This window comes from Pseudorca crassidens, chromosome 10 (assembly GCF_039906515.1).
Source record: "Pseudorca crassidens isolate mPseCra1 chromosome 10, mPseCra1.hap1, whole genome shotgun sequence".
NCBI lineage: Eukaryota > Metazoa > Chordata > Mammalia > Artiodactyla > Delphinidae > Pseudorca > Pseudorca crassidens.
This window is the reverse complement of record NC_090305.1, coordinates 59,298,372-59,323,192: the sequence shown is the minus strand read 5'-3', so window position 1 is coordinate 59,323,192 and position 24,821 is coordinate 59,298,372. Positions and strand designations below refer to the sequence as shown.

At 41.9% G+C, this 24,821-nt stretch overlaps 1 protein-coding gene across 7 annotated transcripts in view; it reads left to right on the top strand.

The window, feature by feature from the left end:
- ZNF35 (zinc finger protein 35) overlaps positions 1-19,794 on the top strand; it is a 46,912-nt gene extending 27,118 nt beyond the window's left edge. The window contains exons 7-9 of one of the 7 annotated variants that reach the window (XM_067753855.1): positions 3,873-5,037; positions 16,421-16,428; positions 17,328-19,794. In XM_067753855.1, the coding sequence (XP_067609956.1) occupies positions 3,873-5,037; positions 16,421-16,428; positions 17,328-18,086 (1,932 nt within the window). In that variant the 3' untranslated portion in view covers positions 18,087-19,794. Of the gene's footprint in view, positions 1-1,053; positions 2,640-2,742; positions 2,809-3,483; positions 6,907-10,893; positions 10,994-16,420; positions 16,429-16,850 lie in introns of those variants that run through there. The other 6 variants (XM_067753850.1, XM_067753849.1, XM_067753846.1 and 3 more) reach the window with 6 other exon arrangements.
- Positions 19,795-24,821: the final 5,027 nt, after the last annotated feature.

Sequence of the window (24,821 nt, the reverse complement as noted above, 5' to 3'; positions counted from 1 at the left end):
AGGTGAAACTTTGTTTTGATATGTCTATTGGCCTTTTGTAATTCTTGGTGTATTTGTTGTACTTTGCATTTTTCTATCAGTTCATCTTTTTTCTTTACTCGTTAATAGGAAGTCTTTTATCTATCAGGTCTATCTACTCCTTGATGTATAAATCAAAAATACATTTTTTAACCCTTTACTGGGTTTTGGTTTATTTTGGTATGTTGTGTGAGGTAGGAATCTCACTAAGTGTTTTTTCCAGATACTTAAGCAACAGTCCCAACATAAATTGTGAGTAATCAATTTTTTTCTGATTAGAAATGCCAATTTTTATCATATATTAAATTAGTTTACTTATTTCTCTTAGGGATTAGGAATCTCTAAAATTAAAAACCAGAGTTAAACCTCCTTATAAATGTGTAAACTCCCTGTTGAGGTTTCCTAGCTACACTCTTTTGATGATTTTATCTGTTACCCCCAGAATTTCAGTTACCTTTTTTATGACAAAAACTCTAAATCCAAGTTTTCAGCCCACACCTCTGTCCTCTGTTCCATATATGTATGCCTGATATTTCAAACTGAATGTATCTTTTTCCTCCTCAAACCAGTGTTACCACTCTCACTAATGGTCACTGTCATCTCTGAAGCCCCAAACCAGCAAATTATCATTAACTTCTTCTCCCTCACATCTCGCTCCAGTAGTCATCCTGTCCTGTTGTTTTTGTCTCTTAGTCATCCAAGTTCCCCTTATTGGATTGCTGAAACAACCTCCCAAGGGGTCCTGCAGCCTTCACCTTGCCTCCTACCTTCCACCCCTTGTACACGCTTTGCTCTATGAGCAAAAGGATAAGTTGTGTGTGTGTGTGTGTGTGTGTGTATGTGTGTAATAGAAGATCTAATCATGTCACATATTTTTTTTTATGTCATTAATTATTTTTATTCCATTCTATTTATTTTTCTTACCTTTATTTCAGCATAATTATGAGTTATATTGTTCAGAGAACTTGCTTTTTTTTTTTTTTTAACATCTTTATTGGGGTATAATTGCTTTACAATGGTGTGTTAGTTTCTGCTTTCATGTCACATATTTTTCAAACCTTTTCCAATACTTTTTATGACTTTTTGCTCACTTTAGGGTAAATTCCTTAAAGTGATTTGCAGGGTTGTATTTGCTTGCCCTGGGCTTCATGTCTTATTTCTAGTGCCTAATACTTTGGCCTTACTAGATCTCTTTCATCCTTCCAAAGTATGAGGCTTGGTTCCTTTTGTATATTCTGTTTCATCTCTCTAGTATCTTCTTTTCCCTCTTCACCTGTCTAATTCTTATTTATCTCTTCTTATCTTATCTATTCTTATTTATCTTCTTATCTCTATCCCAGATTAGATTAGGTCCCCTCTGCTGTGCATTCTACAGGACCCAATATTTCTCCTTTTATAATTCCCTTATTTGTGACTACTGGTGTTAGTGTCTTTGTTGAGCTGTGACATAAGCTCTGGGTAGGCGGGGGCATTTCTGACTTTTTTTCCATTGTCTAGCTCTGATTATAGCCAAACCCCACCCTACTTCATGAGTCTCTGTAGGATTCTGCAGTGGGTCCACTTTATGTCCCTGCTATGGAAGAGGATCAGGAAATCCCAGATAGGATCCTCTTAAACCTCTAAAACTCAACACCGAGGCACAGACCTTGATGAGAAGTCCACAGGGCCAGCCTTATTATATACTTCACCAGACATCCTATTCTTCCATGCCTTCTGAGCTCTTGATTATGGTAAACCATCTCTCTATCTTCTGTTTTTCTTGAAATAATGCTTCCAGTTCTACTTCTCACTTCACGGTTATACGGAGAGACATTTTTGGATGAACAGTTATGATTTTGACTTTCCCAAACCAGAAACTCTCTATACTATTTTTGCAACTCTTTGTAAGTCAAAAATTATTTCACAGAGTGTTTTTGTTTTTTCAACTGCAGCCTACACTCTTATATTGAGCTATGCCTGAAGAAAAGATTTTGAATTGATAAGACATCTTGAAGAAAGGACAATCAGCATATCTCTAGGTTGTATCAAATAGAAATCCCTAATTACTATCCAACTCCTTGACATATAGGGGAGGTGGGTGGATCAGACTTAATGCATTAGCCTTGCTATGAGGCCATTTCCCAACACAACATTTGACTATATTAATTGATTTTTCATATAGATTATTGTATAGTGGAAAGAGTGCACTAATTGACATGGATATTCCCATTCACTTCATAGTTATTTTTATCTTTATAAATAACATTCTGATTTATTTCTCAAGTACTTGAGTGTTTGCTAATATGTCAGTCTGTCTGGCTGCCACTTCTTGGACAGCTGACAAATGGAGTTTGTTAACCTAGAAAGCTGGAAGCCACCCCTGACTCTTGGTGATGCAGGCAAGTTGCTGTCCTGACAGGTTTTGTGTGAGTTACCAGATAGTATCCTTAGGCAACAGCTCTATCTCGTTTTTCTGTTTACTGGGACAGTGATATCCCCTCCCCCACCTTCTTTTCCTCTATGAGCAGGGCTCCCAGTTTTTCAACCTTGAAGTCTTTTACAATCAAAGCAAAGTGAAGATTTGTGGATGTTGAATATGCAAGGAGCTGAAAAGAGAGAGATTGAAAGAGAGATTTGTCCAGGTGAGTAAGCAAGGGATCACCAGTGGAAGAAACAGGAGGGCTTTGGAAATTTTACAAGAAAAACTGAATGAAGCTCAGGAGAGCAAATTACCCTCTCTTTTAGGAATGCTGGGGTGAATGTGAGTGAACATCTATTGAGTGAGCATCTCTTGAGGCCAGCTTTTCCCTGGTACTCATTTGATCTCATTTCCACTATTTTGCACTTTTACATTCTCCCATTCTCCACTCTTTGAATACAAACCATCCATGTTTCTTGTCTTGCCCGAATCTTAGTCTGTTATTGTTTGTTTTTTTCCCTTTATCTCCCTGGTCTCTGATTCTGTCACTTCCTTGGTGTCTGCAGCTACTCATTTTTCATTAATGGTGATCACCTTACCCTGATGCAGATCTCTTTCACCAGTTGTAACTCTGAATTACTTGCCCCACTTGCTCTTTTTTTTTTTTTGGCTGCGTTGGGTCTTTGTTGCTGCACGCGGGCTTTCTCTAGTTGCAGCGAGCAGGGACTACTCTTCATTGCAGTGCATGGGCTCTAAGCATGCGGGCTTCAGTAGTTGTGGCACAGGGGCTCAGTAGTTGTGGCTTTCAGGCTCAGTAATTGTGGCACACGGGCTTAGTTGCTGCGCGGCATGTGGGATCTTCCCAGACCAGGGCTTGAACCTGTGTCCCCTGCATTGGCAGGCAGATTCTTAACCACTGTGCCACCGGGGAAGTCCTACCCCCACTTGCTCTTATTGGCCATTATTAATAGGCCATTACTGAGACCTGTCAAAGTTAGGTCCCTATAAGTTCAGGGGCTTGCACTCTGCCTTGTACAAGAGATACTCACTGTGGTGGTTTTTTTCAGGTTGGGTGAACAAGCCTGCTCCAGAGCAGGATGGCTCTGAAATTGATTTGCCAGGGATAGCATCAAAGAGATCCCAAGAGGATGAATACCAGGATTCTACATTTGAAGAAAAATATGTATGTGAGAGCATGAAGGAAAACCCTCCCAGAGAGGTTTCTGGACCATGCCTTTTCCAAGAAGGTTTTGGGGGAATAGCTTTCATCCACAAGGACGCACCTCCAGAAATGATGAGACAAGAATATAATTTTGAGAGAAGCCTGCTTTTGACCTCAAGCCTTGTTACACATCTCAGGGTTTCTACAGAAGAGAGCCTACATCAGTGGGAGACAAGTAGCATATACACCAATGAGATTTCAGACCAAAGTAAATGTCCGATCTTCTCTACACAGAAAAAATCTTGGAAATGTAGTGAATGTGGAAAAACTTTTAATCAGAGCTCATCCTTTACCCAGCATCAGAGAACTCATACGAGACCCTACACATGTGAGGAATGTGGGAAAACTTTTAGTCGTAGCTCATTCCTTGTTCGACATCAAAGAATTCACACCGGAGTGAAACCATATGGATGTGAGCAGTGTGGGAAAACATTTCGATGTCGATCATTTCTTACTCAGCATCAGAGAATCCACACTGGAGAGAAACCGTATAAATGTAATGACTGTGGGAATTCCTTCCGCAATCATTCACATCTCACTGAACACCAAAGAATTCACACTGGAGAGAAACCTTATAAATGTAATAGATGTGGGAAGGCATTCAGTCAGAACACACACCTCATTCATCATCAGAGAATTCACACTGGTGAGAAACCTTATTTATGCAATGAATGTGGCTCTTCGTTTCGCAAACACTCAAATCTTACACAACATCAGAGAATTCACACTGGGGAAAAGCCCTATAAATGTGATGAATGTGGGAAGACTTTCCATACAAAGGCAAACCTCTCTCAGCATCAGAGAATTCATACTGGAGAGAAACCCTATAAATGTAAGGAATGTGGGAAAGCGTTTTGTCAGAGCCCATCCCTTATTAAACACCAGCGAATTCATACTGGAGAAAAACCCTATAAGTGTAAGGAATGTGGCAAAGCTTTTGCTCAGAGCACCCCACTCACTAAACATCAGAGAATTCATACAGGAGAAAGACCGTACAAATGCAGTGAGTGTGGTAAAGCTTTCATTCAGAGCATTTGCCTTATTCGGCATCAGAGAAGCCACACTGGAGAAAAACCCTATAAATGCAATGAATGTGGGAAGGGCTTTAACCAGAATACCTGCCTCACTCAGCATATGAGAATTCATACTGGAGAGAAGCCCTATAAATGTCAAGAATGTGGGAAAGCCTTTGCTCACAACACGTCTCTTACTGAACATCATAGAACTCACACTGGTGAGAAGCTCTATAAGTGTAGTGAGTGTGAGAAAACCTTCCGCAAGTATGCACACCTTAGTGAACATTACAGGATTCACACTGGTGAGAAGCCTTATGAATGCTTTGAATGTGGAAAATTCTTCAGACATAGTTCAGTCCTTTTCAGACATCAGAAACTTCACAGTGGTGAATAAACCTGGCATTCAGGTTATGACAGTTCTCTAGAGACAGTGACTAGGAATCTGGCTGGGGAAGAGGGACAGGAAGAGTTCCTAGAGGAAAGGATAAAGGAGCCTTGGATACTGCACTCAGGAGGGTATTTTGAGAAATGGAGGTGGGAGCTTGGAGAATGCAGAGCCTACTCCAGGTGGGCATCTGGGAATACAGGGTAGGAAAGAAGTTCCTACTTTTCACAGAAATCCTTGCTCTTTGCCATTCCTTTGTCTCCATGGCATTCTCATACCTGGAGATGCCATTTAAGTTAGCACTGTGTTTCCCTTATCACACCCCTGCTTCACCCTCCCAACTTGTCACCTGTGTTCACTGGTCATAGGCTGAGGTGCTTTTCCAAATTGTCGGTGTGAAAGTGGCAGCAGCTCTGAGGTAGTGCTGAGTAGCCTGCAGATGCCTGAGGCCGCTCTGACTATGCCACTGTGGGGAGGCTGCCCATCTGTGGAGGCGTTCCCATGAAGGGGAGATAGAAACAAGTGAAAACAGAATCCTTAGTCATTCATCTATTCAGCAAATAAGGGGATATATGGCAAGAGCTGGGTTGATTGCTACAGAAAAATTGGTGAAGAAGGCTTTTATCAGGGTGAGGGAGAGCTTCCTGATCCTTTCAAGCTGGAGGGTGACTTGGGGCTAAGAAGGAAATAAGAGATCAAGAGAGACTTCTCTTGAATGATGTCAGTTTGTGGGAAGGAAGTCAGATCTGCTCAGAGGAAGCAGAGAGGAAGACCTAACCTCTTTCCCAGAGGAATATTATCTTACCCAGAAAGAAAATGGTTTGTGCTAGACTGCTAGTGCTAAGAAGCCTCAGAGCAGGAAGCCTACCTGTGACTGAGCAAGCTACCCACATATCCCTGTACTAGACTAGGGCATCACCTGTCTCTTGTAAGTTTGGCTAGGACACTAGTGCACAGGGACCAGGGGAGAGGGGCCCACTAGGATTAACAAAGTGGGACTTGGTTTGTTAGCCTTTAGAGAGGAGAAAGCATTAGTGATGAAGTGGTCACCGTAATGGGGATGGCTAGGTTTTGTGTAATCATGGCATTGGTGGCTCTAACCATGGATTCATTAGATCTCAGATATTTCTGTTTTTATTGGGCCTCTTTTTCCAGGATATTTATCATTCCCTGTGGATTGGGAGTATGTAGGGAAACACTTCTCGTGGGATGAATTTGGAAAGAATTCTAGAGAGAATTACCTCTTTTTCAAATCCCTGAAAATTGAGATAACATGGTTTGCCATGACTGTGATGGTGTTTTATTCTTTTGAGAGAAAGGAAGGGCATGTTTCCCCTTTATTTCCCCATTCTCTTTCATGTTTTTAACTGCTACCCAGAGATTCAGCTCTGGAAGATTAAGTGATCTTAAATTAGCCTTTGACTAGTATTTGAAATAGTTTCTATGCTCTGAAGCTTATATAGTTTTTAAAATATGACTGTTTAAAAACTAAAGTAAGTTAATTCTGGAATGGTTATTTGGAACTCAGCATCGATTTTTTTTTTTTTCCAGAGCAAGTATCTTACAAGCATTGGTTTGAGCAATTAATTACCAATAATGGGAATGTGGCAGAAATAACATATTTTCCCTCTCCAGCTGTAAAGATTATGTTCTCAAATCTGCCATAGGACAATTCATAATTGAGTAAATTAATATCTTATGGGCAAAAATAACCCTATGAAAACTTTACATTTTATGCTCATGGAAAAAAAATATAGTCTACTGAAAGCAAATGTCAATGTATTTTTTTTCTAAATGAAAAAAAACCACTAAACTCATTGCTAGCATGTAGTAAATGTTCAATAAATTTTTATTTGTTGAATTAATATATTTTAGTCAAACTTTGCCCACCAAAAACTTTAGGAACTTCCTGATATTTAGAGTAATATTTATATGCTACCATCTTTGGAGTCTTGAGTGGTGATTAGAGAGGAAAGGGAGAATTTTCTTGAGGAAGAAATGTGTTGTAGTTTATCTTATGACAGGGCCGAAAGTAAGCTCATCACACGAGATGAATTGTGCCGAAGCACAGCAGTAGAGGGCTGCCGCTCGACCAGGCAGAACAGCGCCGTCTGTCCTGCTGCGGTAGCTTTTATTAAAGCATTATCTAGGTTTACACTTTAAGACTTGTTTTCTTAACATTTCAGAAATGCCAAAGCAGCAACCTATGTTTTTATTAATTATACAAGGAATAATAGGCTTTCTTGAAAACATGCCGTGCTTCGTCCTTGAGCGCAAAAGCAGCACGAAGTTCCCACCACTCTGATTATACTGAGGACATCTCATGGATCAGTGCCCAAAGCACTCAATGCTTCTTCGCGGGCCCCCGGTTTGCCGGGGGCGGGGGGGGGGGGCTCAAAGCATTCAGGACTGTTCACAGCTCTGGCTTATTCTCATGCCCCCGGTTTGCCGGGGGGGCTCAAAGCAATCAGGACTGTTTGCAGTTCTGGCTTATTCGCCAGCCCCCAGTTTGCTTGGGCGGGGGGGGGGGCTCATGGGTCACGTCTCCTTTCCATGTCCTCAGTTATTCCACTACAGAAATGGGAAAACCTTAGGGGTGAAAGATGCCTAAGTTGATGTTAGAAAGATTTTCTAAAATGGAGTGGAGAACATGGATTAAGTGGAGTTTTTAATCCTCAGGTTAAGAGTGTCCAGTACCATTTTTACTTCCTGGAGAAGCAGGAAGGAAAGGAACGTATCATCTTTACTCTCATCCTGTGTTCTCACCCTTGCAATATTTGTTCCTGATTTTCTCTCAGTTGCTGGCCCACCATATACCTAGCCACTCCAGCTTGGCCCCAAGTCTAGGAATTGTCCTCTTCCTCAGCCTTCCCTCGTCATATCCAATCAACAACTATATCCTGTTGACATTACGTAACTCCTAAGTCTGGAAGCCATCTCTACTGCTGCTGCTTTATTCCAGCTCCCTGGTTTATTTCCTAGGCGATTTTTATGTTTTCCCAACCAGTCTTGCAGTTTCTTGCCCCACTAGGCCATCTTTCACATTTCTTCTGGGTGGTCTTTGCAAGACACAACTGTGGCAGCTCTGTTGTTCTCTCTCTGAATAAAATGCTAGCCTCAACGGGCACCTGAGGCTCCTCATCTGGCCCAGGCCCCCTTTGCCATTCTCAGAGGACATTCCTTGCATGTTCTGTTCCATACTGCAAGTTCCTGTGACTCATCATCTCTGGACTCTACTTTGGCACCTTTGCACATAATGTTTTCTATGACCTATTTGCCTTCCTTGCTTCTGCTTGCCTGGGAGGCTCCCATTTGTCACTTATGAATGTGCTCAGGCAACATCTCTTCAAAGCTGTTTCTGACCTCACATTTTTGTATTATTTCTGTGTTTTGTAACTTCATCATTTCAGGTATCATTTTAGGTTGTAATGGCTAGTTTACAGATCTTTCTCTTTCCACTGAACTGTCAGCTCCATCAGGGCAGGAGCCATGTGAAATTTATTCATCTTTGTATCCTCAGTCTCTGGCATTTCGTAGGTACTCAATAAATATTTGTTGAGCTCAACTAAAATCAAGTCAGACATTTCTCCATGCCCACCTACAGGTCGTGACTTAGGTCCACAGTTATCAGCAGAAAGGAGGTATACATGAGTATACCTGAGCAGAAAGGTGAATACATGAATGTGTCATGAAGCGTTTGCCAGAAACAAGAATTCTGCACCTTCCTCCAAGGTACAGAGTGTGTGGTCCACTCTGATACTTTTTCTTATGAGATCCTACAGAGAGGATCTCATAAGAAAAAGTAATATGTAGCAAAGAATTTTTTTGATTTTGTTACAAATTAGGCATTTAAATGTCCCATCATAGTTTAACAAAGTGCTTTCAGATATACTGATGTCAGGGTCAATAGGAAGAGGAAAATCCATGCAGGTGTAGAAGCACAGCTATGTCAACTGGAATATCCATGAAATAAGAGAGACAGGAGCTGAGCAGTGATGCTGGCCTGGCAGGAGAGCAGTTGAGCTGGAAACCCCAACATGGAAGCTTATGTCTTTCCTTGGGCTCTGGAATGATAAAGAATTAGAATGTGTTGCTTATGTTCAGTGTGCCGAAATGTAATTTGTGACTTCAGAAGGACACGGGATGAGGCCACATGAGATCCTCAAAACGACGGAAGGGAAAACAGAAAGATGGTTGGACTTGCCCAAGGTCACACACCTAGTCTCAGGTAAAACTGAAACTCCAGTGTCCTTACTTTGCCCTCAGATTTCTCTTTACTGGTTGTAATTCTGCTCCATGACGCCTCTTTACTTGTGTCTGTTAGGCCCTACTCCTGAGAATGGGAGAAGCTCACTTTAGATCAAGAAGCTTTTTGGCCCACAGAATAAGACCTTACTGCATGTAAGTGAGGGTGAGAAATAAGTTGATTTTACATTTTGACCCCATCTTTCTTTCCACATAATGCAGAAGTCTAGTCTTGACCCGAGGTAGCTCTAGTTTCACTCTCTTGCAGCTGCTATCTAGAGCAGGGCTAGGATCATTTTAGTTTTGTGGAATATTTTTGGTGTCCATTCCTCCAATCCATTTTCCACCTCTCATTGAAAAATCTCAACCCAAATTGCAGTTAAGCCCCAGATTCCTGTTTCTAACCTGCTCTGCCTAGGGTACCCCACTCCAGGGTTAGTTTCCACCCAGCGGAGCCTGCTGATTTAGAGATTCTTTGAAGCCTAAAAGTTAGGGGGGAAATGAGTAGGCCTAGGCTCTGTGGTATGTGGGATGTTAGGGCTATGGAGGAAGAACCTGCTATCTTGCTGAGACTGTGACATTGGCAAGCCCAACATTGTTCCCTGGCATGTCAGCTAACAGTTCTACAAAGGGTCCCCTTTTAGCTGAAGATGGTTAGTGATGGTTTCAGTCTGGCATCTCCACTCCTGTTTTCAGCATCCTAAATGGATTCCATTTTGGGAAAACAGTCCATCTGGAAATTCGAGCAGGTAACTGCTGCATCTCATTCATTTATTGTTTACTGAGAGCCTACTCACACTAGGGATATGATGGTAAGCAGACAGCCCTATTTTCCTGAGCTTGCAGATCAGCGGGAATGCCTGGAAGTAGGTCAGGTGCCGCATTGCCCATGCCTTCATCCCTGGGATACATTTGTCAGGATGAGCCCTTATGCACAAATATTCCTTAATGAGGATCAGCAGGATCTAAAGTTTCCCAAAAAGGGGGCAGGGGTGCTACCTGGAAGGCTTGAAACGTCCTGGAAGCCAATTCAGTCAATGGGGGACTGGAGCTGGGATTTGGGGAACATGATAGGACGAACATTTATTGAGCATTTTTCAAGTACCAGAAATTCTTGGTAATTTACACGAGTTAGCCTCATTTAATCCTCACAACCCTGTGAAACTTGGTATCATTAAGGAGTGCGCACAGAGGGGTAAAGTAACGCCCAAGTTCACACACTGAGAATCTGAGCTCTTGTCTTTTGGCTGATTGTTGAACAAAGATCCGGAAGGGTGTTTGCGGTTCCTCTGAGGAAGCCAATTATCCAGCAGGTGAGAATGTGTATAAGAGTGTTCTATAAGCTTTGGGAAAACCTTTAGAGACCTCCAAAGGACCGTGACCTGGAAAAGAGTTTTTAGGAAGATCAGTGTGGTCGAATTGCTGGGTGAATTAACCTGGAGTAAGAGCTCCCTGTGGCGTCCCCCAGTCTCACTTGCGGTCAGCCTCCTTATTCTGGGAGGAGGTATACTGATGGATATGCCACTGTTTCTGAGCCGGGGAGGAAGCCCCCTGCCCTCCTAGGGAGACAGCTGCGGTTGCTGGCGCGGCGCGGACTGGTGACGTCATGGCGGCCCAGAGCGCCCAGGAAGAGCTGCGCGGGCGGCCCAGGAGCGCGCAGGTGATAGAGGGTGGAGAGGTGTGGCCGGCGGCGCCGCGGGGAGCGCGTGGTGAGCTGAGTAGGCCGTACCCGGCTGCGGCTGGTTCCAGGAGGAACCCAGTCGGCCGCAGCGCCTCTTCATTACGGCCGAGCAGGGCCCTTTGGAGCGGAGGCCCGGGGACCGGGACCGGCTCCCCTGAAGAGGGAGGGGCGAAGGCTGTCCCAGAGCCCTGGTCTGGGAGTTGGGAGGCCGGGGTTGCATTTGCATGTACTTGAGCCAGCGAACCCCTAAGTTCCGTTTTCTCTGTTCCAGAAGCGAATACTATTCCTCGCTTTGCCACTTCACAGAGTTGTACGGGTTGATTAAGTATATGTGCAAGTTATCTCTTTCCTTTCATTAAGTTTATATTCCTCTCTAATAGCAACAGGATAGATGCTGTACAAAGACATCAATAATAATTTAACAGCAGGTACTATTTGTTGAATGCTTATCAGTCAGTATTCTTCTAAATACGTTCCATGTGTTAACTCATTTATGCATCATCACCCTATGAAGTGGTTATTATCAGCTCCATTTAACATTTGTTAAAAATGGAGTACAGAAAGAGTAACTTACCCAATATCACTTAGTTAATAAATGGTGGAACAGGGATTCAAACCCAGAGACCACTAGCCCCGAGCCCATGCTATATTTGTTTTCAAGTTTGGTAGAGGAAAACGGGATGTAATCAGAGTATTAAACACAGAGTGGAAGGAGCTATAGTAGAGACGTGTGAAATTTTTCCAGAATGTTGAGGATATGCCTTGGAAGCGTGAAGAAAACTTTTCCTCAAGGAAGAAATGTGGTGGTTCATACTTGACCTGAATATTAAAATTGTTTAGAAGAGTAACTTAATCTAATTAGAAGTTTGAAGATAATTAGTTGTTCAGTGTCAAGAGGTGCTAGTGGATTGGGATGGATTAGACTGGAAACCGGGTCACTGCATTTTGATATGGTGGTCTTTCCTTTCTATGCAGAGGGGTTCTTAAAACCTTTCCTTTTAGGAGGGGTTCTTAACATCTTCCAACAGACACCCCCTGTCTTTTGTTGAAGATTTTGCTTCACACCGAGGCAGTCTTATTTGCCTGAAATTAATAGGCCTCTGATTGTGGGAGACTAAGTGCTGGGGTGTTGCCCTGCTATTGACTCAGCCTATTCTTAACAAGAGGGCATCTCACTGCTGGACACATAGTAGCTGCTCAGTTAGTACTTTTCACAGAAATGAATAACCAGCTTCAATCAAAGAGGGACTGGAAGGGCTTGATTTGAGGTTCTTGCTCTTTTCCATCTGTTTTTAGAGTCAAAGAATCACAAAGTGTTGGTACTAGAGGAAGCTTTAGATATCATCTAGTTTTTCATTTCACAGATTTAAAAAGTCACAGTTGAAACTGAGTGACTTGCTTCAGGTCATTAAGCAAGTTAGGGGCAGAGCAGAGACTAGAACCCAGACCTCTTGACTGAGTCCACTGCTTATCTCACTGCCTTTTACTGTAGCCCCATAGTCTTTGATTTCTGAAGTCAGTGACTTCTCCATTAGGTTTGGGGGTGGGGAGGTGCCTTTGGGCTCCAATCTTATCTCTGGTGGAGGAATTTTTACCCCAGGATGCTTGGTCCTTAAGAGCACCTGCCCTCTTTCTTTGTGCATTGTCACATCTCACTGACTTTTTGTCATTGGTGATACATGCCTACGAGAACAAGGACATTCATTCAGATTTAAAGTAGTCATTTGGTTAGGGATGGGCTATTCCTGGATTCCCTTGAATCCAGAGTATGAAGGCAGTAGGCTGACAATTTATGGGTGCTCTTTCTCCTCCCTCTGTGCCTCAAATTCCTGCTTTTCCTCATGAGAAGAGTCCCCAGGAGACAAACTGTAGTCACTTGTATTCCTAACAGCTTGTCTCTGGGTAAGTGAAATCTAACTAGAGAGCCCAAGATGGGGCTGCTCAGTAGGCAGACCTAAGGTGGGACCCAGCAGTGACCACTATACCTAAACCCTGCAGACTGAAAACACAGAACCACCCAGAAATGGGACCATCTTACTTAAATCAGATTTAGAGTGGCTTATTGTGAAAGAAGGCTATGGAGTAATTGGTAATAGGATAGATCAGAGTATGAAGTAATTTTTTAAATATTTATTTATTTATGGCTGCGTTGGGTCTTTGTTGCTGCGCGCGGGCTTCTAGTTGCAGTGACTTCTCGTTGCAGAGCACCGGCTCTAGGCATGTAGGCTTCAGTAGTTGTGGCATGCGGGCTCAGTACTTGTGGCTCGTGGGCTCTAGAGCACAGGCTCAGTAGTTGTGGCGCACGGGCTTAGCTGCGGCATGTGAGATCTTCCTGGACCAGGGCTCGACTCCATGTCCCCTGCATTGGCAGGCGGGTTTGTAACCACTGTGCACCAGGGAAGTCTCAGTAATTTCTTATCACATGAACTTAAACTGCAGTCATCTGGTGGAACACCCTGAAACCACTTGCTGAACTGCTAAGTATGATGCTCTAATGGTGTAGTGGTCAGAAACTGATAGTAAATTATTGGAAGACCCATTGCAAAGGTGATTAAGTGTTTCCTCAGAGGGTATGCAATGGGCTTCTGGCCTCGTTTGGAACAAGAGCTTAAGTAATCACAACTGCCATTGTTATTGGCCATCAGAAGGCAGTGTGGAGCCTGGGTATCTGTTAAAGTAAGTAAGAATAGTACTGGGTGAACTGGATTTTTAGGTAATGGGAACTTTTTGAATAGATATAATAGACTATTTATGTCCTGCAGAATTCAGTCTAGTCTAATATGTACACATAATACATGTACACATATGTGCCCATATGTGCATTGAGAGATCCTAGAAGAAAATTCATCAAAATACCAACTGTTTCTTTTGGGTGGTAAGATTTCAAGTAATTTCATTTTTGGACTAACTGACTGTTTTACAGAATGAGCTTCCCCCCCCCCCCGTATGATTAAGAAAAGAAAACCTTTTTATTTTGGACAATAAAAATAAAGGAAATAAAGGTGTGGTTAGAGTTTTGGTTTTATGTTTAGCTATTTAAACCACTTAGAGTTTATTTTTGTATATATATGTCCATACTGGAAGTTTATACAGCAGATAAAGATAGATTTACACAAAATAGTCAATATATTAACAACCAGTGTGGTACAAGACTGCCCAATCAAATCAGTCTCTTGACTGTAAACCATTAAAAAAAATTTTATTGGATTATAGTTGATTTACAATGTTGTGTTAGTTTCAGGTGTACAGCAAAGTGATTCAATTATACATATACATATATTCATTCTTTTTCAGATTCTTTTCTCATACAGGTTATCACAGAATATTGAGTAGAGTTCCCTGTGCTATACAGTTGGTCCTTGTTGGTTATCTATCTTATATATATATATATATATATAGTAGTGTGTGTATGTAAATCCCAACACCCTGATTTATCCCTCCTCGCCATGTTACCCCTTCAGTAACCATAAGTTTGTTTTCGATATCTGTAAGTCTGTTTCTGTTTTTTAAATAAGTTCATTTGTATCATTTTAAAAAATTATATCCACATATGAGTGGTATTATAAGATATTTGTCTTTCTCTGTCTGACTTCACTTAGTATGATCATCTCTAGGTCCATTCATGTTGCTGCAAATGACATTATTTTGTCCTCTTTTATGGCTGAGTAATATTCCATTGTATATATGTACCATATCTTCTTTACCCATTCCTCTGTTGATGGACACTTAGGTTGCTTCCTGGCTATTGTAAATAGTGCTACAATGAACACTGGGGTGCATGTATCTTTTTAAATTATGGTTTTCTCCGGATATATGCTCAGGAGTGGGATTGCTGGATCATATAGTAGTTCTATTTTTAGTTTTTTAAGGAACCTCCATACTGTTCTCCATAGTGGTTTTACCAATTTACATTCCCACCAACAGTGTAGACGGTTCCCTTTTCTCCACACCCTCTCCAGCATTTATTGTTTGCAGACTTTTTGATGATGACCATTCTGACCTGTGTGACGTTATATCTCATTGTAGTTTTTTTTTTAATTTTTATTTATTTATTTATTTTTGGCTGTGTTGGGTCTTCATTTCTGTTCGAGGGTTTTCTCTAGTAGCGGCAAGCAGGGGCCACTCCTCATCGCGGTGCGCGGGCCTCTCACTGTCGTGGCCTCTCTTGTTGCGGAGCACAAGCTCCAGACGCGCAGGCTCAGTAGTTGTGGCTCACGGGCCCAGTTGCTCCGCGGCATGTGGGACCTTCCCAGACCAAGGCTCGAACCCATGTCCCCTGTATTGGCAGGCAGATTATCAACCACTGCGCCACCAGGAAAGCCCCTCATTGTAGTTTTGATTTGCATTTCTCTGATAACTAGTGATTTGAGCATCTTTTCATGTTCTTTTTGGCCATCTGTATTCCTTCCTTGAAGAAATGTCTGCCCATTTTTTGATTGGGTTGTTTGTTTCTTTTGACATAGAACTGCATGAGCTGTTTGTATATTTTGGAGATTCCAACTGTAAACCATTTGTGCAGATACTCCAGTGTGTACCAGTTGACTCTCAGCCCCAGTAGATCTGTATGTACTAACATGAAATGATCTCAAAGACACATTCCTTGGTGAAAAAAAATCAAATTGCATAGCAGCATCTATACAACGATTTTATTTATGTAAAAAGAATCAAATGCTATATGTGTGTTAAAAATATGGAGAAAAAAGACTGAAAGAATATACTCCAAATTATCTCTGGGAAGGGGGTGGTTTCATTTGGGTAGAGTGGGGTGGTGATGGTTATAAAATTTACTGTCTTATCCTGTATACTATCATATTATCTAAATATTTTAAGGTGAGGATACATCCATGTGTAACTTGTATAATTAGAAAACTAAAATAGAAGGAGGCCTCAGGGAATAAGAATGTGTTTGTGTCTCCAGACCATCCAGAGAAGAGGTTGCTCTGATGTGTGGTTCCTGAATATCCATTCTCTGATTCTGTGCACCTTTATTGAGAGCATCAGGTTCAAAGTTTGATGCCGTTAAGATTGTCTAAGTAGTCCACTCTTTCTCCAGTTCTGTGCTTCCTAAGGAGTGTCCTGATGACAACAGTTTGGTTCCCATACAGTTTTTCTATACTGGAGAGAATATATTAACCAGCTGGACATTAAGCATATAAAATTTTCACTGTAAACTGGTGAAGTGATTTTTTGTTTTCTACATCACTCTCCTTGTGAATTTGATTAGCACACATCAGATTTTGAAGCATTTTTTGGCTTCAAGAGTGAGGGCCAGATCCTGGATCATGATGCTATAGTGAAATTACTGTCCAATGGGGGCTTCTTCCTTAAGGACCACCTCTGTCTTATTTTTATGTAAACAAAACAGTGATATCTTATTTTCTTTCATTAAGCAGAACTCTAGTTTTCAAACCTAGATCCTTCCCAGTTGTACCTAGGGGCTGAATGTTTTGGAGAGAAAGAGAGGTCCAAAGAGACACCTATCAAGGTGAGTGAATAGGGAAGGATAGGTGAGATGGACCTAGCAAAAGTTACAGCCTGGATCACCTTTGAAATCTTGAAAGAGGAACTCTTCAGTTATCACTGGTCTGCCAAGGTACTGATTATAGGCAACCTAAGGAAATATAATTACTTTTCACCCATTTTTGAGGACTAGAAACGGTAGGTGAGTGGTAATTTTCCCCCACTTAACTTACCCAAGATTAATATACTTATCCCTTTCACATTCTCCTGCTATTTATCACTCTGGATGATCCTAAATTACCTGGGTCAGTTTTTAGTATTTGAGTGTTTCAGAATCAATCACAATAGGGAAGTTTATAGATTTACCAAAACCTGTCACTACTTAATCTCTTTCTCCCAATCACCTATTCTAATCTTTTCCCCAGGTCACTGTGATCTTCTTTCTCTATTATTGAGAAGAGAATAAAAACCAGGACTTCACAATGCAGGTCCTCTCTTCTGCACGGAGGACATTTTCCTTTGTGAATGTTTTTTTCAGGCAAGAAAATCAAGCCTGATGGCACAGTGCTAAATGACTTGAAAGGACATGGAGGGTCAGAGAGCCTGGTCATCAGGGGTTCACATTAGGAGAAGTTGAAGATGCATGCTGAATAAGGACTAGAAGGGGAAATCGTGCAGGAATGACTGGGAGGACACCATATGCACACAGACCTTTCACAGGAGAACAGTGTTACTCTAAGGATAATCATCTTTGAGAAAGTACCTTGTAAGTATTCTGAATCTGAGAGACAGTTTCTTTTAAACTGGAACCTATTAGACACCCCCTTCATCGTGTTACAAAAAGCATGAGTTCCAGCCAGATTTCACTGCAAGTGAAACATCAGAGACTTAAAAGACAGAAGAAACCTTCCAAGTGTAGTGAATGTGGAAAGTTTTTTACTCAGAGATCATCTCTTACCCAGCATCAGAAGATTCACACGGGAGAGAAACCCTATGTTTGTACTGAATGTGGAACTTGTTTCCGGAAACAGTCAAATCTTACTCAACATCTGAGGATTCATACGGGAGAGAAACCTTATAAATGTAATGAATGTGAGAAAGCCTTTCAAACAAAAGCAGTCCTTGTCCAGCATCTGAGAATTCATACTGGGGAGAAACCCTATAAATGCAATGAATGTGGCAAAGCCTTTTGTCAGAGTCCATCCCTTGTTAAACACCTGAGAATTCATACTGGAGAGAAGCCCTATAAATGTAGCGAGTGTGGCAAAGCCTTCAGTCAGAGCATATGCCTTACTCGTCATCAGAGAAGTCATTCTGGAGATAGACCTTATAAGTGTAATGACTGTGGGAAAGCCTTTAATCAGAGTGCGTGCCTCAGGCAGCATCAGAGAATCCACTCAGGAGAGAAGCCCTACATATGTACCAAATGTGGTAAAGCCTTCATTCAGAACTCTTCCCTTGTTGAACATGAGAGAACTCACACTGGAGAGAAACTTTTTAAGTGTAGTGAGTGTGAAAAAACCTTCCGCAAGCAAGCACACCTTAGTGAACATTACAGAATTCACACTGGAGAGAAAGCTTATGAATGTGCTAACTGTGGGAAATCCTTCAGGCACAGCTCAGCACTTGCTCGACATCAGAGGCTTCATGCTGGGGAATAAAACTCGGGATATAACTAGGGTGGAAAGACTTGTATCAATATGAAACACTTCTTTTTTTTTTCTAAATTCTTAGGAGATGAGGACTCAAATCTTCGCCTGGGATGAATGTTTTGTATGTTGAGCACAAGGCAATGTGTCCTAAAAATTAAGAAAATAGACTCAGAACTAGATAGTCTTAAGTTTGATGGCTTCTCTGCCACTTAATGGGTGTCTGACCTTACCGCTCTGAGCCTCAGTTTTTCCCATCCTCCCCAAAGAATAATGAGGTTACTTACTAGGGTTGTCTTGAGAATAAAATGAATGGTATATAATAACTAACTGCCAGTAATTGGTTTTGAGTGATAGATGTTGCAAAAGTTTATAAATCTGGTTATTGAAAACAAAGGTCAATTTTTTGTTTATCATAATGTATTTTTTCTTAAGAATATCCTTGTAATTGGGCTGTGATTTCATACTTAATCTACAGGCTATTTAAAATATAACATATAGATTTAAATAGGAGAACACATTTAAGACCAGTTTCTCCTTGAAAAAATTCAGATTTAATCAGAGAAAAAAGAAATGATTGGGATTTGAGTGGACATTTTGGGTACTCTGAATAGTTTTATGTAGATTTTGATACCTTCTGTTGTTGGATCTAATTTCACTTTAAGCTCTGGACTTCTCGTTTCCATGAAAAGGGAAGCCTCACTAACACTAACTGAGTAAAAACTCGTGTTCGGGACTTTTGTGTGTGTTTTGAGGTGGAGTGGGATGAGGAGAAGACACAGGAGAATAGAGAGGGGGCATAAGACAGAGAATATAAGCCTGTTGATGAGGACGTGGCTTTATTTGTTTTGAAATCTAGGAGCACAACACTAAAGGGGAGCCTCTTAAGGGAAGAGGAGGGTAGGAGACGTTGGGTTCTTAGGCGCCAGCAGGTGGGGCCTACATGAGAATAGCGTCTTGGGGATAAGTGGGTGGGGATGCCTCACAACAAAGAATGGCTTCTTAGAGCTCAAAGAAGCAAACAAATCAAAGGATACTTTAAAAAAAACATTTATTTTTGGCTGTGTTGGCTCTTTGTGACAGTGTGTGCGCTTCTCATTGTGATGGCTTCTTTTGTTGCAGAGCACGGGCTCTAGGCTTGTGGGCTTCAGTAGTTGTAGCACATGGGCTCAGTAGTTGTGGCTCACAGGCTCTAGAGCACAGGCTCAGTAGTTGTGGTGCACGGGCTTAGTTGCTCCACAGCATGTGGGATCTTCCCAGACCAGGGCTCGAACCCGTGTCCTCTGCATTGGCAGGTGGATTCTTTTCTTTCTTTCTTTCATTTTTTGGCTGTATTGGGTCTTTGTTGCTGCACGCGAGCTTCCTCTAGTTGCGGAGAGCAGGGGCTGCTCTTCATTGCAGTGTGCGGACTTCTCATTGCGGTGGCTTCTCTTATTGTGGAGCATGGGCTCTAGGCGCTCTGGCTTCAGTAGTTGCAGCACACAGGGTCAGTAGTTGTGGCTCGCGGGCTCTAGAGCGCAGGCTCAGTAGTTGTGGTGCACTGGCTTAGTTAGTTGCTCCACGGCATGTGGTATCTTCCCAGACCAGGGCTTGAACCTGTGTCCCCTGCATTGGCAGGTGGATTCTTAACCACTGCGCCACCAGGGAAGTCCCGGCAGGTGGATTTTTAACCACTGTGCCACCAGGGAAGCCCTCAAAGGATACTTTTAATGGTGCTTCATGCAATGCTAATAAGCTACTTAAGGTAAACAAGCACATCTAACACTAAAAGGTGCCCTTGTAGGAAAAGTAGGAGATATTTTCCGCATTTCCAGAGTCAGGGATAAAGAAAGAGAAACTTGACTTCCCAAAGTCAAACAGCTAATGTCAGAGTTGAATCTCAGTCTAGATCCTCGTTTTTATAGTACCAAACTCACAGGTAATTTTCCATCACTGAACCTTTCCATTGTGTGAGATGCCCAAATTGTGAAAAACAGAGGGGGAGGTATTTTTTTCAACTTAATGTGTGCTCATTGAAATACATTTATAAAATAAGAGTGGAAAAAATTAAAATTACATACTTTCACCAAGTACATATACTGAAGTACTTACTTTAGTATATTTATTCTAGCCTTTCTTCTCTGCTTAGCTTTTCTTTCTTCCATTAAAAAAAAAAAAGTAACTATGGGGAATTCCCTAGAGGTCCAGTGTTTAGGTCTCCGCGCTTCCACTGTAGTGGGCCCAGGTTCAATCCCTGTTCAGGGAACTAGGATCCCACAAGCTCTGTGGCCAAAAAAAAAAAAAAAAAAAAGTAACTATGATTATTATATTACATCTTGCCATTTGATTTAACATAAGGATTTAGCCATACTATTACAGACTTCCTATAAACCTCGTTTTAATGGTTGCTTATTGACCTGCTCATAATTTACTGTTTCCCTTCTGTTTGTTGTTTAATGCCAATTTTTTCTTATAAATCAGCTAGTCCACTTAATGCAATGCCTGACACATGGTATGTGCTCACGTCTAGTAAAATTATTAACTCAGCAGTGAAACATGTTTGTATATAAAGCTTTTTCATCATTTAAAATTATTGCCTTAGGATTTTCAGAAGGTATGATCTTTAATTTTATTTTAAAAATTTCATTTTTTTTTTGACTAGACAATAGAAGCTTATGGTTTAAAATTCTAAAAGCACAAAAGTTAAACAGTGAAAAACCTTCTTGGCAGCCACCCCAGATAAAAAATATTATCAGTTTTTTATTTTCCTTCCAGAGATAGATGATTATAAACAAGGAAACATATTTCCTTCCTTTTTCTAAAATAAACTTTTTAAGAGTAGTTTTAGGGGACTTCCCTGGTGGTGCAGTGGTTAAGAATCCACCTGCCAATGCAGGGGACACGGGTTCGAGCCCTGGTCTGGGAAGATCCCACATGCCGCAGAGCAACTAAGCCCGTGCACCAAAACTACTGAGCCTACGCTCTAGAGCACGCGAGCCACAACTACTGAGCCCACGCACCACGACTACTGAAGCCCGTGCGCCTAGAGCCCGTGCTCCGCAACAAGAAAAGCCACCGCAACGAGAAGCCCGTGCACCGCACGAAGAGTAGCCCCTGCTCGCCGCAACTAGAGAAAGCCCGCACACAGCAACTGAGATCCAGCTGCAGGCAAAAATTTAAAAAATAAAAAAAGAACAGTTTTAGGTTCACAGCAAGATTGAATGGAAAGTACATGGAGTTCCCACATATGTACAATCTCCCCATTATCAATGTCCTGCACCAGGGTGATACATTTGTTACAGTCCATGAACCTACACACTATGAACTGAAAGTTCATAGTTCAAGTTAGGGTTAACTCTTTTTTTTTTTTTTAATTGAAGTATAGTTGATTTACAATGTTGTGTTAGTTTCTGGTGTACAGCAAGGTAATTCAGATATGTATGTATATATATGTATGTGCATATATATATATGTGTATATATATACATATATATATTCTTTTCCATTATGGCTTATCACAGGATATTGAATATAGTTCCCTGTGCTATACAGTAGGACCTTGTCATTTATGCATTCTATATATAATAGTTTGCATCTGCTAGTCCCAAACTCCCAATCCATCCCTCTGCTGCACACCCCCCTGGCAACCACAAGTCTGTTCTCTATGTCTATGAGTGTTTCTGTTTCATAGATAAGTTCATTTGTGTCATATTTTAGATATCACGTATAAGTGATATCATATGGTATTTGTCTTTCTCTTTCTAACTTACTTCACTTACTGTGATAATCTCTAGGTCCATCCATGTAGCTGCAAATGGCATTATTTCTTTTTTAATGGCTGAGTAATATTCCACTGTGTGTAAATACCATATCTTTTTATTTATTTATTTATTTTTTATACAGCAGGTTCTTATTAATGTTTTATACATATTAGTGTATATATGTCAATCCCAATCTCCCAATTCATCCCACCAACACCACCTCCTCCCGCCAGTTTCCCCACTTGGTGTCCATATGTTTGTTCTCTACATCTGTGTTAAATATCACATCTTCTTTATTCATTCATCTGTCATTGGACATTTAGGTTTTTTCCATGTCCTGGCTATTATAAACAGTTTTTCTATAAACACAGGGGTGCATGTATCTTTCTGAATTATCGTTTTCTCTGGAATGGGATTGCTGTATCACATGGCAACTCTATTTTTAGTTTTTTGAGAAACTGCCATACTATTCTCCATCGTGGCTGCACTAATTTACATTCCCATCAACAGTGTAGGAGGGTTCCCTTTTCTCCAACACATTAGGGTTCTCTTAAGAGTCATGCATCCTATGGGTTTGGATAAATGTATAATGACATGTTTCCATCATTATAGTATCATGCAGAATAGTTTCACTGCCCTAAAAACCCTCTGTGCTCCACCTCCTCATCCCCACCTCTTCCCAACCCCTGACAACTACTTATCTTTTTGTCTCCAAAGTTTTGCCTTTTCCAGAATGTCATGTAGTTGGAATTGTACAGTATGCAGCCTTTTTTTAAAAAAATTTCTTTAGTTTTTGGCTGTGTTGGGTCTTCGTTGCTGCACACAGGCTTTCTCTAGTTGCAGCGAGCGGGGGGCTACTCTTCGTTGCGGTGCATGGGCTTCTCATTGCAGTGGCTTCTCTTGTTGTGGAGAATGGACTGTAGGCGCGTGGGCTTCAGTAGTTATGGCTTACGGGCTCTAGAGCACATGCTCAGTAGTTGTGGCACATGGGCTTGGTTGCTCCGCGGCATGTGGGGTCTTCCCGGACTAGGGATCAAACCCGTGTCCCCTGCATCGGCAGGCAGACTCTCAACTACAGCGCCACCAGGGAAGCCCTATGCAGCCTTTTTGAATTGTTTTTTTTTCACATAGTAATATGCATTTAATTTTCTCCATGTCTTTTCATGGCTTGATAGCTCATTTTTTTTTTAATATTTTTAATTAATTAATGTATGGCTGCGTTGGGTTTTCGTTGCTGCATGCGGGCTTTCATTGCGGGCTTCTTTCTTAGCGGAGCACGGGCGCCAGGTGCATGGGCTTCAGTAGTTGTGACTCGCAGGCTCAGTAGTTGTGGCTCGCGGGCTCTAGAACGCAGGCTCGGTAGTCGTGGCACACGGGCTCAGCCGCTCCGTGGCATGTGGGATCTTCCCCGACCAGGGCTTGAACCCGTGTCCTCTGCATTAGCAGGCAGATTCTTAACCACTTCACCACCAGGGAAGCCCGATAGCTCATTTCTTTTTACCGCTAAATAACATTCCATTGTCTTGTTGTATCGCAGTTTATTTATCCATTCACTTACTGAAGGATACTTTGGTTGTTTCCAGACTTTGGCAATTATGGATATAGCTGCAATAAACGTCTGTGTTCAGGTTTTTGTGTGGACCTAAGTTTACAAGTTCTTTGGGTACATACCAAGGGGCGCAATTGCTGGATCACGTTTAGTTTTTTAAGGAAGCGCCAAACTGTCTTCCAAAGTGGTGACCATTTTGCACTCCCACCAGCAATGAATGAGAGTTCCTGTTGCTCCACATTCTTGTTAACATTTGCTGTTGTCAGTGCTCTGGATTTTAGCCATTTTAATACGTGTGTAGTGGTAGCTTATTGTTGTTTTAATTTGTGTTTCCCTGATGACATATGAGGTGGGGCATCTTTTCTATGCATATTTGCCATTTGTATATTTCTTTGGTGAGGTATCTGTTCAGGATGTTTCCCCATCTTTAATTGGGTGTCCAGCTTCCATTGCCCACAGGTTTACAGAGAACCTTCTCTGGGAGGTAGACAATACTGCCGCAGTTGTACCAGAGACCCAGCTTGACTTGTTGGCTCAGGGAGAGGCAAGGGCAATGGGAAAACTGACTCTGTGCTACCATCTCCTCAGGCGCCCAGGGCAGGAGGGGAAAAGTGTAGTGGTGCACAGCTGGATTGGCGTAGGGAGGAGAAGGCTGGGAAGGACTGCGAGTGTCAAGGCAGGACAGATGGTTTGTGTTCTAGGACCCCACACTGCAGATTCAGAGGATCCAGACTTTGGAGAGAATGGAGGCTGTGATGGGCTGAGGAGCAAGAGAAGTTATGGCTAGACTTGGGAGAATTTGGGGAAACAGCTACACGAATACAAAGTTCGGGGTCCCATCCTACAGCTGAGGAACTTGGTCAGCTCTCCCCCAGCAGCTCCTGGGACCAGTACTGTGTTAGCTGTTGCCAGTATCTAAGGAAACGTTCAGATCAATGATGATAACTCAATGGTCCCTTCTGTCCCAGCTTCTGGGACCACATATGCCTAAATCACGTTAAACTTGGGGCTGCCATTAGCCTAGAATGATTGTGGGGCAATGGAGGATTCCTAACCTCAGGCCTGGACAGACGCCTTCCGTCTAGCCTTTCTCCTGTCTGAAAGACTTCATGCATAACTTGGGAGAAGCAGTAGGTTGGTGAGAGTAGATGTCAGTCAAAACTGTTTCCATAGCAATGTGAGGGTCAGAAAGCAAGAACCTCTGGAGAGACAGGGCCCAGGACTGGGAAAAGAGCCACAGAAGTGGAAGCTTGAAAACTCAGAAGACATGTGTCTTGCTTCCTGATTTGACTGCATTGCCCTGGTTATCTTGAGCCATGCAATCAGATATGATTGCATTTTGCACTGTTTTGTGTCAAATGTGAAAATACCTTTGACCCTTACAAAGTGCCAGAGACTTCCTCAGGAGTTGCAGGACTCCTAATGAGTGAAAGAAAAAATCCTGTTTACTCCAATAAT